The sequence below is a fragment of the Mastigoproctus giganteus genome, chromosome 3 (genome assembly GCF_048544385.1).
Source record: "Mastigoproctus giganteus isolate SK-2022 chromosome 3, ASM4854438v1, whole genome shotgun sequence".
In the NCBI taxonomy this organism is placed as follows: Eukaryota; Metazoa; Arthropoda; class Arachnida; order Uropygi; family Thelyphonidae; genus Mastigoproctus; species Mastigoproctus giganteus.
This window is the reverse complement of record NC_143577.1, coordinates 201712922-201733103: the sequence shown is the minus strand read 5'-3', so window position 1 is coordinate 201733103 and position 20182 is coordinate 201712922. Positions and strand designations below refer to the sequence as shown.

At 35.7% G+C, this 20182-nt stretch overlaps 1 protein-coding gene across 1 annotated transcript in view; it reads right to left on the bottom strand.

The window, feature by feature from the left end:
• Nucleotides 1-20182, bottom strand: part of Arp10 (Actin-related protein 10) — a 195174-nt gene that overhangs the window by 8418 nt on the left and 166574 nt on the right. The window contains exon 12 of the mRNA XM_090370814.1: nt 9625-9826. Coding sequence (XP_090226940.1) covers nt 9625-9826 — 202 coding nt within the window. The remainder of the gene's footprint in view (nt 1-9624; nt 9827-20182) is intronic.

Here is a 20182-nt window from a genome sequence, read left to right as displayed (position 1 = left end):
CAAATATGAACTTTCCAATGTGTGCAAGAGCACATACTGTTGCTTATTACTTCTACAAATATAAAAAAAAAAAAAAAAAGCACACATTTGATACTATTAGTTTCTTCTATTTTAAGATTTATTTAAAATTTTGAACACTTCACAGTGTGAGAAATTTGATATTACTTATGTTACTTCCTGCAGAGTAGCATTCATTTTGATAGAACATGGTTTTGTGTTCTTATCTTTATTATGTGAAAACAATAACAAATCTTATTAACATGGGATTTATTTTGGAAAGGCACCTGTCAGGTACCCAGAACAGCCATCATGCTATTATTTATATACATATTTACCAATCATGTAAGTGTGAAAATCTCCATTATTGTTATTTGAAAAAAGAGGGAAAGAGCACTATTTCAAATCACAACTACCAGCAAATTTCACATACCTGTAACTGGCAACCTCATTTTTTTAAGTTGTGCTTAATAGTAAGCATAAATAATTGAGGTGATATGAAATGTTTAAAAAAAAAAAATGTGCATTTTGAGTAAGATAATTAAATCAAAGAATGTAAACTGTTTAAAAAAAAACAAAGTTTTTAAAACAACTTGCAAAATAAAAACAGAAAACAACTTAGCCGATGAAGTGTTGCTCAGTCCAAAAGAACCCTTAAGAATAGATTTTTATTTATTTATTTTTTGTTTAATGTACAGGCTTTGTTTAATATATAGAGAATCAACAATATTAATTCACAGACATTCTACCATGTATACATCTAGATATGCTATCTCTGCATATCTAGATATGCATCATATCTAGATATGCATCAAAAACAGATAGATCTGATATTCAGATCCCACTTTTGAGCCAAGTGGACTGAATTTCAGCAAAATATTGTTTTTTCTACAACAACCAATCCTCTCCTTGTACCTTCACAATGGTGGGACTGTTAGTAAACATCGCAATATAACCATCTGCAATTTCAGGAAAACTGTACTTGGGTATACTGGAGGTGACCACCTAGGTGTGAACCAGCATATGCAAGGGCTGAGATGTGACAAGTGCATCACACAAATGAATGGTCAATTCTCTGCATCATCAGGCAATTATAAAGTAGTAGATGACTCTCAATACTAGATGCAATACCACTAGTTTGCTTAATGGAAGTCCAAAGTGGCAAAATTCATACAGACACAAAAACAAAGCTCCCTCCATTTCCTCTGCCATTCAGAATGGGTCATATCTTTAAAGGTTGTCATGGGCATCATGGAGAGATCCAGTATTTATTACATTTCAAGCGTATAGCTAAAATGGTTTTTTTTTGCAGGCCGGCCACTAGACAGTCCACTGGATAAAATCTATTGCTGATTCTCTAGGAGGTATCTGATCAGCCAATGCATGATCTTATTACCTCTACTCTGCCAGCTACAAACTGGAGGGAGTCAGAGTAGTGTGTATGTGAGGGTACACTGTCAAGGAGCTGAGTATATTTTTGCTCCCAATAATTTTTTTCTGAATGCATGAAGAACATTTAAACTGAACAGAACTTATCTGAAAAAAAGATCAAAACTGCCCCAAAACTTCCTCATTCATTTCACAAATATACACGATCCCAGGTCCTATCTCAATGTTGTCCATTTCCACTTACAATTTGTCAAAGCCTCACACTTACATTTTCTGACAAAATACCAATCACCAGTTGCATAAACCACCACTCACCTCAGCTGCCCTAATTATTTGTCCTAAGATTCTTTTCACTTCAAAGGTAGTACTTGTGCATATGTCTGCTCTGATATTCCTTTTCAATGACTTCCTAATCTGGATTCTCCTCTTTTTGATCTCTGGCTTACCCCACTTTGTCATATTCGTTTCCTCTAACATTTTCTCAATTCTGCAAATCACTGAGAGCTTTTTTACTTCCTTTCTTAGAAATTCCATTTTCTCCAATCCACATTTCCTAATATAGTTTCCACAAAGTAGTTTTCCTTGGCAATTTTAAAGTTCACAACTGCAGCAAGCTTAAATTTTCTAGTTACCCAGATCCAAATGGTTGAGATGCTGAGGCATTTGCAATTATTAATAACTTTACACAACCTGTTCATTTACCTATGAAGATACTAGACACCCCAAATCACACACTTCCACTCTTAATCTTCTGCTTGCAAACAACCCTTCAAAATGCACAATCAAGGTTAATGGTCCTCCATGCACCTCCAATCACAACTGGTTGTGATTGGAGGTGCATGGACTTGGTGATAGACTCTTCTCCAATGGAGCCACTCTTTCCTGTTGCCGGTCTTAGCCACAATGTAAAATTGGATGATCTGCAATCTTTCTATTCTTCTTTTCATTAGTTTTATTACTGTTTTAAATCTTCCAAATTAATGTTTGGCCAAATAACTTTGATATTATATATTTGGATCTTTGAAAGGCTTTTGATACTGTTGCACATGGAAGACTGCTGCACAAATTGGAGCAGTGTGGCATTGGTGGCAAATTGTTGCTATGGATAAAGGGATGGTTGAGTGGCAGAAGACAGAGAGTGGTAATTAATGGACACTGCTCATCGTGAACTAATGTTATTAGTGGAGTCCCTCAGGGTTCAGTGTTGGGTCCATTGTTGTTTTCTGTATTTATAAATAATATTGATGATGGTATATCAAGCTTAATGTCCAAGTTTGCAGATGATACAAAGGTTGGCAGGGTTGTTAAGGATGCTACTGACTCTATGCTGCTGCAACAGGATCTGGAAAGGTTGAGCAGATGGGCTGAGAGGTGGCAAATGAAGTTTAACATTGACAAATGTAAAGTACTAAATATAGGAAACAGCAACCCTCGAGTAACGTATCAACTCAGTGGTACTACACTGACAGTGGTAGAGAATGAAAAGGACCTGGGGGTAATTGTGCAGGCAGATATGAAGTTCTCTGCAGACGGGCTGGAAGAGTAGCTCATGGTGTCTTATCAATGATATACAGGAATTTTTCTTGCAGGGATAGGGAGGTGATTATTCCCTTGTATAAGGCAATGGTCAGGCCGCACCTTGAGTACTGTATACAGGTCTGGAGGCCTCATTTCAAGAAGGATGTAAAGCTGCTCGAACAAGTACAGAGAAGGGCAACAAGGTTAGTGAATGGAACGAAGGATTGCTCTTACGAAGAAAGGCTTAAATTTTGCAAATTACAGTGTCTGGGGACTAGACACTGGCGAGGTGATCTGATAGAGGTGTATAAAGTCTTGAATGGTTTGAGCATGCTCAATGCCGATGGGATACTGACTCTTTCTCAGAATAATCACCTGAGAGGGCATAAATTCAAATTGAGGAAAGACAGATGTAGGATAGATGTGTGGAAATTTGCCTTTAGCCAGCGGGTAGTTGGTTGGTGGAACAGACTTCCATCCCTTGTTGTGGAAGTTGATAGGCTAAATAAATTTAAGGCTCAGCTGGACAGGTATTTTGAACGAATGGAGGGGTGAAGTGGAACGGTTTTTTTTTTTTTTTTTTTGGCTGATGCTGCAAAAGCTTGCTTTCTTGCATCATATGCCTCTACTAATGCTCAGGTAGCTGATAAAGTGAATGAGTATTTTGCATCTACCTTCATACATAAGGAGTTATTCAATGAATGGAGTGCCAGAAGTTCATCAAACCCTAACAGGGAGATAAGTGATTTTGTAATTACTGGGAGCAAAGTGGAGGAGAAATTGTTGAAGTTAAACATAAAAAAGGCACCTGGGGTGGATGGGATCTATCCAGTTATATTACAGGAGGCAGCAAAGGAAGTAAGCAAATTCTTAGCCATAATTATGAGAGCTTCCTTGGACTTTGGGGAGGTTCCCATGGACTGGAGGTGTGCGAACGTATTACCAATTCACAAAGGGGGTTCAAAAGGTGACACAGATATCTATAGACCTGTTAGTTTAACTTGTGTTCCAGAGAAAATAATGGAATCACTGGTTAAAGAAGCAATTGCAGGATCATCTAGACAAGAATGCTGTAATAGTTAAGACACATTAACTATTTTGTGTCATTAACTAGTTTGTTAAATGGAGGTCTTGTCTGACCAATTTGATTGGATACTATGATGTGGTCATAAAGGAACTGAATGCCAAAAATAATTTTGATATCATATACTTGGATTTCAGGAAAGCTTTTGATACTGTTGCACATGGTAGGCTGCTGTAAAATTCGGAGAGGCATGGCATTAAGGGTAAGTTGCTACAATGGATAAAGGGATGGTTGAGTGAGAGACGACAGAGAGTGGTAACCAATGGATACTGCTGTTCGTGGACAAATGTTATTAGTGGAGTTCCCCAGGGTTGGGCCCATTATTGTTTTGTTTATTTATCAATGATATTGATCAGGTTTAATGTCCAAATTTGCAGATGATACAAATGTTGGCAGGGTTGTTAACGACAGTAAAGGCAGTATGCTACTCCAACTGGATCTAGATAAGTTGGGCAAATGGGCTGAGAAGTGGCAACTGAAGTTTAACAGTGATAAATGTAAATTACTGCATACGGGTAGTAGTAACCCAAGAGAAATGTACCGTGTGGTACTACACTCAGGGAAGTGGAGAATGGAAAAGACCTGGGGGTAATTGTGCATTCAAATATGAAGTTCGCTGAGCAGTGCAGATGGACTGCCATGGCAGGTCCTGGAGTCTTGTCAATGATATATAGGAATTTTGCTAGCAGGGAGATGGAAGTGATTATCCCATTATACAAGGCAATGGTCAGGCCACACCTAGATTACTGTGTACAGGTCTAGAGGGGTGAAATGGGAGGGTTTTTTTTGGCTGATGCTGCATAAGCTTGCTTTCTTGCATCATATGCCTCTACTAATGCTAATGCTAAATCATGAAATTATTCTTGTAGGGAATAAATTCTATATTCTTCATTTCACCTTAAAATCTTATCCTTTTTTCTAAACTTTTGTTATCCAATAAATGTGTTAAGCTGTTCAAGATAAAAATGTAGCATACAGGGCTTACAATTTTTTTCAGGTATTCAAATACAGATATTGATTCAAAAATACCGGTTTTTCGGTACTAATTAAAAAAAAAAAAAAAGTTTATAATTTAATCACATAAAGGTTATAAAATCACTTTTATGTGATTACGACATCCTTATCTCTACTAGCAAATGTTCGATAAATCATCGATAGGACACCATGCAACATTGCAACCTGTCCACAATTCTCGGACAACTTCATGCCTGACCGCATTGTAACTCCCAAGTCCCGTTCCTCCACTACTGACTTTAGTTCAACTCCACCACCAAATATATAAGTTATTTTGGGGTTGCTGTTCCCCAGGTGTAAGACCTTGCAGTTTGCTGAATTAAAGCATATAGCTGCCACTTTTCTGCAACCTCTGCTTGGTGGCGATCATTAACTACTCTACTGATCTTTTCATCATCTGCAAGTTTAGACATTACCCTATATCCCTTCATCGATGTCATTTATGAAAATCATAAACAACAGTGGTCCTAATACTCATCCTCATGGAACCCCGGTTCTTATATTAACCCAATCTGAGGAATAACCATTTATCACAATTCCCTGCCTAGTGCCCTTAAGCCATTGTGCTATCCACCTAAGGATTTTCCCTATGATTCCAGCCTGCTCCAACTTATAAAGTAACTGCTCATGTGGGACTGAGTCAAATGCTTTTCTGATATCTAAATAAACAATTTCGAAATTATTCTCTAAATCCAGCTCACAAGTGACCTGTCAAAATGGCTAACCAGATTTGTTAAACATTATTTTCCCTTTACAAAGCCATGCTGAATCCATTTCCATCTAAATGATCCTGAATTCCACCCTTGATCATTGCCTCCATGATTTTTCCTACTACTGAAGCTAGACTGGCCGGTCGGTAATTTCCCGTTACACTCTTAGAACCGCCTTTATGTTCCAATTTACACCAATCCAACGGAATCTCTCCTGAGTCCAGCGATGCTCTCATAACTAGCCTTAATGGTTCAATACACTCACTTACCGCCTCCTTTAAGATTATAGGGTATGTGCCATCATCCACAGGGGCCTTACTCACCTGTGTGGCGCAAACGTTTTCTCATTAAATCAACATGTGAAATTTCAACATCATTAATTAAATTTTTTTCAACTTCACCCCCATAATTTCTCATTGACGTGAAGGCCTTTTCTTCTGTAACTATCGATGCAAAGTAACTGTTGAGTTCATCTGCAACATCAGTTGGGGTATCTAATACTATCCCACGCAAATACATATGCATCCGATCTGATTTGTCCTTCTCTTCTTTGCATTTATACATGTGAAGAATTCCTTAACTGCACTCTTTGCTCTCTCCCAGACTCAGTAAAGATACTATAGTGAAAATTATACTTTGCTTAATAAAACGTTTCTCCTTCAGAAAATGATGAACATAATTCAAACATGGAAGACCAACATGGAACAGAACATCAGTGTTCTGCAAATTCTTTCCAAAATAAGAAATTGCCTGACTCCAATGAGATTTTAAAAGATGGACTTGAGTCAGAAATTAATGAAATACTTAACTAATTTTGCTAAAAAAGTTCAAAGCCTAGAAAATATGGACTGAGATCATCTACGATTATCTCAGCATAATAGTACCAGAATAGAATCCGAAAGGGCGTTTTATGCCGCTAATCAAATACTGTATGTACCAAAATTAGATCCATTTTAAACGATAATACTATTGATTGCTAATGTTTCTTAAGAGCTCACTTTATTCGGACAGGTAGTGTGGATGCTTAAACATAACTAAACTTTGCAGTAACAATGTGTTTTTTTGTTTTTAGAATAACTGTATTTTTAATGATTTTTTTTCAGAATATTTATTATCGCAATAAATGTTTATTTAAAACTTGAATTCAAGTACTTGTTTTTTCCTTACTTTATTAACTGTCATCAAAATTTATTGAGGAAAAACGTTTGTTTTTGGAATACCAGTATTAAGATTTTGACTGGTACTGTAAGCCCTAGTAGCATATCACAACTGGTTTGTATCCAAATTTCCAGCTGCATTTTCTGCCTACACTAAAGCTGGCAACAATTGTAAAACAATTATTAAACAATCCAAACTTGATTTTGAACAGGCTAAGAGTAGAAAACTGCTTCTTGTCTGAATGGTAGTCAAGCCTTCTCATTTCTTGCTAAAATTAATAGCTGCACCATCTGTCCATCTTCTATAATTCCACTTCTGTTACAATCTAATGGTCCTGTTGTATCCTCAGCTAAACACAAAGCTGACTTACTAGCATCTTATTTTTTTTCTAATTCTTGTACCAACAATCTTGGTAAAAACCTACTGTCATACCTGATACATCCACTCAATTCCTCCTTATGGTTTTCCAACAGAAGGATGTTAGAATTCTGAATAATCTTGATATCAAGAAAGCTCCAAGTCCTGATGGCACTTCTCCACTTGTTCTCAAAACCTGCTCCTAAGCTTGATCCTATTCCGTATTGCTTTTTTATATTTTCTCATTCCACTGGTGTTTTTACTTCTGCTTGGAAATTTGCTCACATCCAGCCAGTTCCTAAAATGGGGACAAATCTCCCCCATCCAATTATCGTCCCATTGAACTCACTTATACTATACTATTTCTAATGTAATGGAGAAATCCATTAATTGCTACCTCCTAAACCATCTCGAAACCTTTCATCTCATTAATGATCACCAATATACAAATTCCAAAAGGATCAACTTAATGGTGATATATTAGCTTATGTTACTCATCTTTGGACAAATTAAATGGAAATATCAAGAGAAACTCAAGCAGTTGTTCCTGACATTCCTAAGGCTTTTTATCATAAAGAGGGAGCTTATTTAGAAGATAAAGGTCTTCTAAATAAGCTCCATCTCATGGCTTTCCAAATGTTCTTTGCTATTCGGTAGCCAGTTTGTTCACTGTGGGTGATAGAAGATGGCCCTTTGTCTTCTAATTTCTCAACTAATGCTGGTATTCCCCAAGGTTCAGTTCTTTCTCTCACTCTTTTCCTCTTATATATGACTTTCTTCCAGTAAATGGGAATTCTATCCTTAAATTTTTTATTTTTTATTTTTTATGATAGCACACAACATTCCACTTTCCAGTGTTTCTTATTTCTTGCAAAAAGAGTATGTGATTATTCAATGATAGTCAGATTTCTAGACATATCACATCTTTATTAGGATCACCCTGACATTTACTCTGTCTGAGTAAACACATCACAAATACTGCTCACTCACTGCATCAAAAAAACTGGAGGTTTTATTTTTTTGCTCTTGGCATTACTTTTCTTCTCAACAGCTACTCTTTAAAATACCTGAAATCTACACTACCATCCAGGATACTACTAAAACCTCTCTCTCAAGCTGCTAGACTCCATTCAAAAGAGGGCACTCAGGTTAATTAATGATCCATCTCTTATAAAGTCTCTCTACTCTGTCACAAACATTCAGTTTCTGCTGCATGCCTTTTCTGCAGATACTTTCATGGGTTGTGTTCCTCTGAACTGGCATTTATGATTCCATAACTTTCTTCCAAACCAGTCCAAACATGTGCCTTAACCACTCAATATCCATTCATTGTCAAACTCCAAACTCACAGAATTAATTTTTTTCCCTTCCTCATTTATAAGTTCTGTTTATCAGAACAATTTTTTTCCTGAAACAATGTATTTCCTGAAAATTACATCCTACAGAAATTCAAATATAATGTTAATAAGTATCATCTGCATTATATATCTTAAACTCATGTACATATGATATACTATAGGTTTTAATAGGTCATGTTGGAGGTAATACCTGTTCTGTTTTCATTTAAAAAAAAAAAAAATCATTTCAAAAATGTAAATGATTATAATCTTTGAACAAAGTGAAATGTAAAGCTACACAAATAATATATTTGTTTCAAGGATAAAAAAAAACAGCGTGTGTACCCTGTACACACAAAAGATGTTTCATTTTATGTGAAAACATCCTTGGCTTGGAAGAAGTTAAAGAATCCGAACATGTTTAACATTTTAAAGCATTTATCCTTTTTTAACAATTTACTGTTGATGCTGTGTTTCAAAGACATTTAGACTCTTTACAATTTCAAGTGTACATTTCCTATTTTAGTTATCATAAACCCATTATAAGTAATTTACCTACTAAATATGTAGATAAGCTTTGTTCATAACTTGGAACAGCTAGAACCAAAGTTATGAACGATGTAATGTTTTATGTTTTGTCAAAGTTATGTTTTATGCTCACACTCACAACTTACTCTACTAAATCAACGTTAGTGACTGAGTTAGCATCATTCAGGAAGTGACGTCATTAGCATCATTTCCATCTTGCAATTCCGCTACCAATCGGTTTTACTTCAGTCTGAAATATTTAGTATGAACGATGTAATGATTTATGCTCATGCCTGCTACTTACTCTACTGAATCAACATTAGTGACTGAGTTAGTGTCATTAAGAATGTGATGTGATTTGCATAATTTCCGTCTCACATTTTCATTACCAATCAGTTTTACTTCAGTCCGAAAAATTTATTAATTCAATAGGTGTCGCCAAAAATGTTTTCACATCAAAAATTTATTTTGTTAGAAAGAAGGTATCACTAAACTCTGGTTTAACTATTGTTTATATAAGTTATCTACTTACCTCCAAGCCATCCAACGTAGTTCTCTTTAGCAGGAGGATGATGGATTTTTACATCCTTTATTGGTAACCGACTATTATAATAAGAGTCAGCAAGAAGCGACCTGACTTCAGCAAGAAAACGATGTTTGAAACCTGGTAGCATTGTTGTACCTCCAATAAGAATCAAATTGGAAACTAGTGTCTTGCGGGTATCTATAGGACACTGTCAAAAAAAATGTATTTTAAGAGATCAAATTCTCACGTTTAATTTTTTCTCTCAACTTGCCAAATACTTGTCAACTTGCCAAAAAACCTAAAATTCTCCCTCCCAAATAGGTGTTATAATACTAATCCCACCTGTTTTCGGACCTTTCCACGAAGCTTTGTGTCTTCTTTTTAAATCCAAGTGTAGATCTAAAAAATTGCCTTGGGGATGTTTTTTAAATCTACACCTGGAGATCTAACACCTAAAAGATCCTGCATAAAAAAAAAAAATAAAAAAAATAAGGCAATTAGAGTATTCCAAGTGCAGTCTCATAAATGCCAGACAGAATGGAATTATAACTTCCCTATCTCTACAAGCAACAATCTCCTTGGTTCTCCTTACTGTTTGTCTGCACTGCACAGAGAACTTTCATGTTTGCTCAAGTAGTGATCCCCCAAATCCATTATTTCTAATACTGTTTTAATTCAAACACTCCAAGTGCATAAGTTATTTGGGAATGTTATTGCTCAGTGTAAAACTTTGCAATTTGTAGCATTAAAATGTAGCTGCCATTTATCTGAGCATCCCTAAAACTTATCTAAATCATCCTGAAGGAATAGCATTCAACTCTTCCAATCTTCATATCAACTGCAATGATTTCTCTTGCTCTGTGGATTATAACAAAACTGATGTTACTAAAGATATTATCTGTTCTTATTATCCAATAGTACACTATTATTAATAAATTTTTAGATCAGTAAAAATCATTTACTAATGAACCTGGTTCAATATCATCTATTTTATATTATCCAATTTTTGTTCACTACAAAAAGATCAACATATTACATAAAAAAAAAGGGGCCTCCATAATCAAGTGGTCAGGAGTGGGAATGCAATAGCACACGCTCTTTACGAGTAGACTGGGTTCAAGCCTCTGACTGCTAAATACGGTCGATCTGCCAACCTGTACTGGACCAGTGTGGCAGATTATGGTCTATTTCCCTTAACACGAATTGTTGAGGAGGCTTCCATCCTGCAGTGGATTGATGATGGCTACATATTACTCATGAATTATCAAATCTGAATTCTTCTGAAAATATTTTTAAGGCAAGTAAAATCAAATTTAAGAGTACATTGTTCCTTGAACACAGTCTGATCTATATATTTTAGCAAGTACTTTTAGTTACGGTGAACTATATTACTATAGTTAAACAGAACACTACTGATGATGTGGCTAATTTTACACACTGGATAGGACAGTGGCTTTTTTTTTTTTTTTTTAAATTAACAATCGCATACTTGCTTGAGGGAGAATTTGAATGTTGTGCAAAATAAAAAACCAACCCTCACTGGGAGGTGGAGGGGATCAATATCTCTACTGCATATTAACTAACAACAGCCTCAACAGAACAGGCCTAAGAATTCCTCTAGCCCGACAGAATCTTAAACTTTAAAAAAAAAAAAAAACAGTAGTGAATCTAGTAAGCTGAATCTAGGACAACTGAACAGTATTAGTAGTGGCAAATGATATAAGAAAACAAACTTATACAGTGGGAGAAAAAAATTTCCACTTCACCTATCCATCCCGTCAAATAGGTTGTCTAGTTCTTCCTTGAATTTATTCAAACTATTCACTTCCACAAAAATGGATGGAAGCTTGTTCCAGCAATCAACAGATCGTCAGCAGCAGCATACTTTCATTGCTGTCATTAACCACCCTGCCAACCTTTGTATCATCTGTAAACTTAGACATTAAGCCTGATATACTTTCATAAGTATTATTTATAAATACAGAAAACAATGGGCCCAGTACTGAACCCTCAGAGACTCCACTAATAACATTATTCCACAAAGAGCAGTGTCCATTGATAACCACTCTCTGTTTCCTCCCACTCAACTATCCTTATATCCATAGCAGTAACTTGCCTTTAATGCCACACAATGCTTCAATTTGAACAGCAGTGTTTTATGTGCAACAGTATAAAAAGCTTTCCCGAAATCCAAATATATGACATAAAAATTTTTTCCATTCAGTTCCTTTGTTACTGCATAATTTTATCTAATCAAATTGGTCAGACAAGATCTTCCCTTAATAGACCCATGCTATGACTGAAGAATAACTGCAATTCTGTCTAGACGGCTTTGCATTACTTTTTTTTTTTTTTTTTTTTTTTTAAACAGTGACTCCATTATTATCCCTTTAACAAAAGTTAAGCTAAGATGTCTATAATTACTCATAACACTTTTTCAGTAACCAACCCACCAGTTCAAATCAATATCTGGAAAGTTAAAATCCTCATTAAGAGACATTCTGTTACTGGCCCACTATTTCTCTGTGTAGTTATTTGTTGTACTCATGACAATTTAAGCCTATAACGCATTCATACTCTCATTTTTGTTTTCCCAGTGCTTATGTCACACCAAACTCACTCGCCATTGCACTGGCCACCCATGTTGGCTGGATCCACTGCCTTAGATTTTATGCGATTATTAACTAAGCACATACCCCCTTCCCCACTCCTGCACTGTCCTGTCTGACCTTCTTGTACATATTGTGCACTCCCCATGTTAAAATTCTGAATCCCTTATATCTGAGTAACAAGATATTTTTGATATCCCTACAATTTCTGCATTTGATTACTTCACCAGCACTTCAAATTCATCAAATTTATTTGCTATGTTCCTAGCAATGGTGTACGTGTAAGTATACATGCACTTCTTCTTACCCTTAGTTACCCTAACACAGCTCATGTATTTCCTTATTCCATGATGACCCACAGCAGTTCTTGAAATCCCAGATAGCTTGCTTTCTGGGCTGCTGCAATTTGCACTGATTCTTCCGATACAAGCAGTGGCAGTGCAAGAATCACTTTCACCACTGCATGCAGCTATGTCAATCTTTCTGTGTATCCCCCAAAGCTAGTAATTTTCCGACCTACCTAGCACTGCCTTAATAGCATCAGCAAATATTTTTGAACCCTTTCTATTTAAGTGTATTCCATCCCTGTAAAGGCAGTCTCTCCTGTTAATAAGCACAAACCACGCTTTTAAAAATTCTACCCCATGAGTCTTGCATATTCTCTCCAGGGTTAAACAAAGTGAAAAGGATCTCATGATATACTCCCTCTTATCATGTCTGGGCAGAATTGCAGACTTTCAAATTTAACCCTAACTCACAACTTTTTCTTAGCAATGCCCTGTATTTGTTAAATCCTCAGATGAACTCTTAAATGTCATTAGTGTAAATGTGTAACACCTTTTGTGTCCTTAACAATATCACCTTTTGTGCCCTTAAAAGATGATATTTGCTCTACATCATCAACTTTTACCTCTGGCAGACACATCCTGGTCCCTTTATATTTATTGACCACATTTACAGAATATAAACTTTTTAAGAGTGGGCATAAGAAAATCCCTATATGTCAATGAGAAATTATGGGAGTGAAGTTGAAAAATATGTAATTAATGATATTGAAAATTTCACATAATTATTTAATGAAAAAACTTTTGAGCCTACAGATGAGTAAGATTCCTGGGGTTGATGGCATATACATTATAATTTTAAGGGAGGTGGCAAGTGAGTGCACTGAACCATTAAGGCTAATTATGAGAGATATTTAAAACATGTTCACCATAAATGGAATAAATGAATTGGAAAAGATGTTCCGCTATAATAATAATAATGAAAAAAGCAAGGACTTTTTAATGCCACATATTGCCAATACATAAAGGAGGTTCTAAGATTGCAGTGGTAAATTACAGACCAGTTAGTCTAACTTCAGTATTAGGGAAAATCATGGAGGCAATGATCAAGGGTGGAATTCAGGATCATTTAGATAGAAATGGAATTCTGAAGAATACACAGCATGGTTTTGTAAAGGGAAAATCATGTTTAACAAATCTGGTTAGCTATTTTGACAGGGTCACTCATGAGCTGGATTTAGGAAATAATTTTGATGTTGTTTATTTAGATTCCACAAAACATTCGACTCAGTCCCACATGAGCAGTTACTTTATAAGTTACATATAAGTTACTTTATATGGAACAGGTTGGAATCACAAGGAAAATCCTTAGACAGCAGGATGTCTTCAGGGCAGGAAGGCAGAGGATTGTGATAAATGGTTATTTCTCAGATTGGGTTGAAGTTTGTTTGTTTGTTTGTTTTTTGGATTTTAGGAGCATTAGCAACAAAGGCCATATTGCTCCGGAATATGCGGTGGTCATTCCCTAACCTTTCTGCATCCTCCGTATTAGGTGGTGACGGGCTCGAACCCCGGTCTAATCAAGAAGCGTGTGCTACGCACTGCTGCTCCTTCCCATCTGGCTACCAAAGTGTCTTGGGTTGATGTAAGAAGTGGGGTTCCCCAAGGATCTGTACTGGGCACTGTTGTTTTTAATTTTCTTAAATGACATTGATGAAGGGATAGAGGGAGTGATGTCTAAATTTGCAGATGATGTAAAAATTCAGTAAAGTAGTTAATGATCACTGCCAAGCAGAGCTTCTTCAGAGTGACCTAGAATCATTTATAACCAAAATTTTCACGGTTATAAATGATTCTAGAACTAGGGGCCATAAATTCAAGCTATGGGGGAAAAGAGAAGTTTAGACTGGATTGCAGGAAGTTTTATTTTAGCCAGCAAGTTATAGATTACTGGAATAAGTAATTTATAACTTGCTGACATTAGAAAACAGGCCTTGAGTGTTGGGCTGCATCACTATAAAATTTCTAGTAATTACCAACAAACTGGTTTAAGTTAAACTTAACTTTATTAAAATAAATAAATAAATAGATATATATATAAATAAATACATAAAAGCATTAAAAAAATATATAAAAAGCAATAAAATAGAGAAGCTTTTGAGGCAAGGTGTCCCTTCATCAGCATAATGTAAAATAACAAGACGACTGGGCATGATCGTAAATCACAACTCCGGTGCTGGTAATGCAGTATTATGCATGCGTAAGGAATGCCAGTGCTCATCGCACTGTAGTTATGGCATTTACTAATTCAACATCTATTTCCAATAGAGATGATCTTCCCAAGGGCAATTCAAGTCAAAGCATAAAGTCATCTGCGATAGACACTACATTTCTAGAATATCTTACATGGCAGTCATGTGTTCACAATTTGCATGTTACTGCAGTCCTGGATGTTGAATTGTCAGGTATGTCCCGTTTTATTTTTAAAAATCTAGTCTCCCTAAGTTAAGGTCTCAGACCCATGACGGACTTATTGCAGAAAGGGAAAACCTTTCATAATTTGGAGAGAGGACCAAATCCCAGCATCATGTATGCAATCCAGGGTTAAGTCTTTGTGAGGACCTTAAAAAACATGGTGAGGGCTCCAAGGATCAATTGTTTAGTGCTAAAATAAGTTGTTCATGCATTTTAAGGTGAGAACAGACTTTCACAATATTAACTACCTGACAGATGACGCTGCTAGACTAATGAGAAGGTAGCTAGTAAAATTCCAGTAGCCCAATTGGCAAAATTATTAAGAAAGAGGACAACTGTATTCAATGTGGATGAAACAGGATTGTACTGAGAGAAAAAAAAAAAAAAAAAAAAGTATTCAGAGACCTATACAACCAAAGAACCTAATTTTAAAGTAGATAAGAACAGACTAATTTTATAGTTAATGTTGCTAATGCTGCTGTTGATTTTAAATTGAAAACACTGCAAGCAGAGCATCCCTTGGATCTGAACAATTTGAATTGCAACATTAAAGGTGTTGCTTCTGGCTAGTTTCTCACCAACAAGTACAGTGTCCTCTGTGATAGTACAGTGGTGTAAACCCTTGTTACTTGTTTGGATAGATCTGGATTCAAGTTCAATCACAGACTGAATGATTTTCTAAAGGCTTCTTCAATGAAGGCTGTAGTTAGCCAATCTTAGGTAGGAGTAGGTTTTTAACCAGCAAGTTATTCTGGGTTTTCTACCATAATGTGTATTATGTCTGAACACACTAATACAGACATAATAAACATGGTATAACATGATCTAAGTTGTTGATGTGTCCAAAACCCAATAACAATAGAAGATATTTACTTCTACCAATTTCAGGACAAAATTAGTGACCCTTTGACATTCGTATATATATATATATATATATATATACTCATGAATACTACTTTTAAGCCTATGTTCTATTTTTATTAAATTTTCAGTTGTGACAATGCTGCAGTTATGCAGCGTTAATGCAATTGTAGAATTAAACAATTAGACATTATACACGCATTGATATATTAGGTCAAAGTCGCAAATGATTTTTGTTTTGCGAGTGGTGGTGAAATTTTTTATTGTTATTGAGCGGGAAGCAATAAAAAATGATCCATTTAATTAAGGCCTAACTAACTGGCTAGCCAGAGTTGTTCTAGCAGTTGTTGGTTCACCTACAGTTCCATGTTAACAATTAACATGGAATCAAGTTAACAAATATATAAATGTAAAGTTTGGAAAGATTTAAAGTAAGAGGAGAGAGGAAATATGCAACCTCTTTAAATTTGTAATTATTAAAGATTGAGTCAATAAATATTAGGAATATAGCTAGGAAGAATTAGGAAGGTAACATTCCTTCACATGGCCGTCTCTCAGCTACTTCCTCAGGGGTTTTGAGCAAACAGATAGCTATACTAAAAGAATGTCTCATGCATACCCATTTCTGTAGTCTTAATAACAGTTTTGCTTAGTAAGTATTCACATTTAGTTATGGATGTCCTAAAGTAATAAGGCAAATAAAATTTAATTGTTAATTTATTTTTAATTAATTTAGTTTTAAATTTTTGGATTATTATTATTATGATTAAAGAGGCCTGTGCACTCTGGATTCATTATCAAAACTAAAATTACTGTAACACAGAGCGAAAACGGATACAAAAATAGATTGTGACAAGTTTAATAATAGGAAATATACATATATTAGATTAGATTCATACAAACGAAAAGCTTTCGGTTGTTTTGTCAACCTTCCTCAGTTTAACTGAGGAAGGTTGACAAAACTAAAATTACTGTGTTACAGTAATTTTAGTTTTGATTTTGGATTATTATTTTCAAACTGTGATTGAGACCCAAAGCCCTACGTGTATGCTTCAGAATAAATATAAAAAAGTACATGTATAGGTATTTACCTGCGATCACTATAGCTGGTGGTTGGTACGAAAAAACACTTGCAATCTGCCCAGGAGCAGCTTTATAGGACGCCGGGGTGCCATCTGGTCTGACTTGTTGGTTAGTCTGTCATTAATAATTATATATGTATAAGGGATGGGTTAATTTGTTTGTTAGTGATTATGCGACCTGTATTAAATTTGTAATCGATGGTTAGGGATTACGGTGCCTATATAGATGTTTGAGTTAATACATTTTAAGATTACATTTTTTTAAAATCAAATTGGTAATGTTATCCACTGGACAAGCACTGGTATAATCTTTCTACAGCATAACAGTTCATGTATGCCCAGTGGGATAACTATATACATATTTACATACCCCCCATCGGTGATTTTAACCTTGCAGTGCTTTGGACTTTACTATAATCTGAAGGAGTGGTGTAGCGTGTTTGCGTTTGTTGCTGTTTATATCACTTTGCTGTCAATTTTATAATATCCAGTGAAGTTAGTACTATAAAGGGTTGGGATTGCTATGGGGTTTAATGTAGCCAGGGTCAGCAAGAGAACTCCTATTATAGTTATTGTTGTAGTATTAGGAGTTGAATTTGGACATCCGGGTTGCAGTGCAGTCAGACAATGAGCCTTGTCTGAGCACAATGAACCCAGGGGTCTAATAGGGGTCCAAACAGTTGCTCTGTGATCCTATTAGGATTAGTATTGGGGTGATGTAGGATTAGTATTGGGGTGATTTAGGGTTAAATTGGCTTGGATGGCTGCTTTAATATGGTATCAGATGAACTTAACAGGCATTTTGTTCTGGATTAAATTAGTTTTCAGTTTTTGTAATGTATCCAGTATGTTTTCCTGGTTACTACAGATGTGTATTATTCTGTTAGTTTGATTTCTGATTACATTACCATGTATTTGTTTTATTAAACTGATCTCCCAGTTTGTGAGTGTAATGGCTTGGAAGTTGAAATGGTCTCTTTTGTCAATGTGTCCTATGTAGACTATTTTCTTTGATAGTTATTTCACTGTCAAGGTATATGGCTTGTAGGTGGCTTTTAGGGTTGGTGTGTTCGATGGTCAGGTCTATGAGATATATTTCCAGTGCTAATCTGTTGAATTTATCACAATTGACAACTAAGACATCGTCAATTATCTGAAAAAATTATGTCATCTTTAATTTTGTTTTTGTAGTAGTGCAAGTAAAAGTTGGCAATGGAATTCGAGCTGCTTGCTCCCATTGCCACCCCCTTACTTTACACGTAGATGCTGTCTCCCATAAGTATGTAGTTACTAATTACGCATAAATTTATTAGGTCTATCTAGCCAGTACTGTTTATTACAGCCTAGAATTTCCTAATTTTCTTCGTAGTAGTCTACCAGCACTTTTTTTAAATTATCGTGTGAAATGCTAGTAAATAGATTTTTAAAATCGTAGGTGTACACTTTACTGATATTATTATTTTTGATATATTCTATGTATTTTCTATTGTCCAAAATGAACTTGGCATTGGTGAGTTGGTAGATATTGTTTAGTTTGGCCTCCAGTTTTGTACCGGGGTTTTTAATGTAGCTCTTCCTGCATGTGGTAATGAATCTGCAGCCTACAGGGACTTTATAGAAACTTTGGTATCCAATAAACAAATGGAAATCTACAGAATGAACAAATGGAAATCTGAAGTCTTGTCTAGATGATTCTGCAATGCATCTTTAACCAGTGACTCCATTATTTTACCCGGAACAGAAGTTAAACTAACTGGTCGGTAATTACTCGTGTCACCCTTCGATCCCCCTTTGTGAATTGGGGATACATTTGCACATCTCCAAGCCGTGGGGACCTTCCCTGAGTCCATGGATACGCTCATAATTATGACTAAGGGTTTGCTTACTTCCTTTGCCACCCACCTCCTTTAATATAACTGGATAGATTTCATCCACCCCAGGTGCCTTTCTCCACTTTGCTCTCAGTTATTACAAAATCATTAAGCACCCTGCTACAATTTGATAACCTTTTGGCATTTTCAAACCTTAATAACACCTCATGTGTGAATGTAGATGCAAAATACTTATTAAGTTTGTTTGCTACCTGAGCAGGATCATCAACAGTAGAACCATCGATATCAAGTGGACCAATCAGAATCATCCCCTTCCTTTTAGAGTTTATATAAGAAAAGAAATCCTTGCTGTTTTTCTTAGCATCCTTTGCGAAAGATTTCTTGTAATCTGCCTTCGCCTGCCCAACCTCCTTTGTGACTCGATTACAGACTAGCTTATATCTGCCATAAGCTTCTGTGTCTCCTGATAATTTATATGCATCCCATGCATTTTCTTCTCTGTCACGAGTCTCATTAGTTCATTTGATAATCATTAATCCTAAACCTTGAACAATATTTCTTAATAGGTATGAAACTTTTAGTAGCTTGCAAGATTAATTCCTTGAATGCTTCCCACTTAGAATTTGTGTTTTTGAGATGTATGTTTTTGAAGACGTATCGCAGGCAAATCTTATTTAGGGGTTTTATTTTGCTGTGCTTTAGTGCAAACAGTGTTGTAGACAGTTTAATGTTAATGGGATCATTATCCCATTCGGTGAGCAGCAATTCAAAATTGTTAAGTTTTTGTGCACTGGTAAAGTTGTAGTGACTGTATTCTTGCTGAACTTTATTGTTTCTTAGAGCACTTCTGTGTATATTTTTAGCTAGTTGGAATACTGTGTATGTGCATTGTTTCACCCCAGGGTAGGTGAAGTTTCTGCCATTGAACCTGTTGTTCAATCCTTATGGATATAGAGATTTGTATTGTAATATGTAGAGTTCTTCCAATATTTCCCCTTTTTTTTATGTTTTCTTCTATAGCTAGTATAACTACAGATATATTGGTGAACTGGTGCTTTTGGAAGTGTTTTAGTTCTAACTCCTCGGTGTATTTATCTAAAGTTATAGTGGTTTTGCATTGTATACGAACTTTGGTGGGTCTTTCTCAAAATTTCTTAATTTGTGATCTGTGCAGGTTCAGTCTTATATGCAATTCTGTACTGGTTTGTCCGACGTATTGTATCCCGCATTCTTTGCATGTAATAAGGTTTGTTGTTTGTTGTTGTTGTTATTCGGTTTTTAGGAGCATTAGCAACGAAGGCCATATTATGTAATAAAGTAAATGATGTTTTGGATGTGGCAAAATACTGGGAAATTTTCTGTTGTGGGGCTGTGCTTGTTGTGCATGTATGGACACATCTTACATAATTTACTAGAGCGTT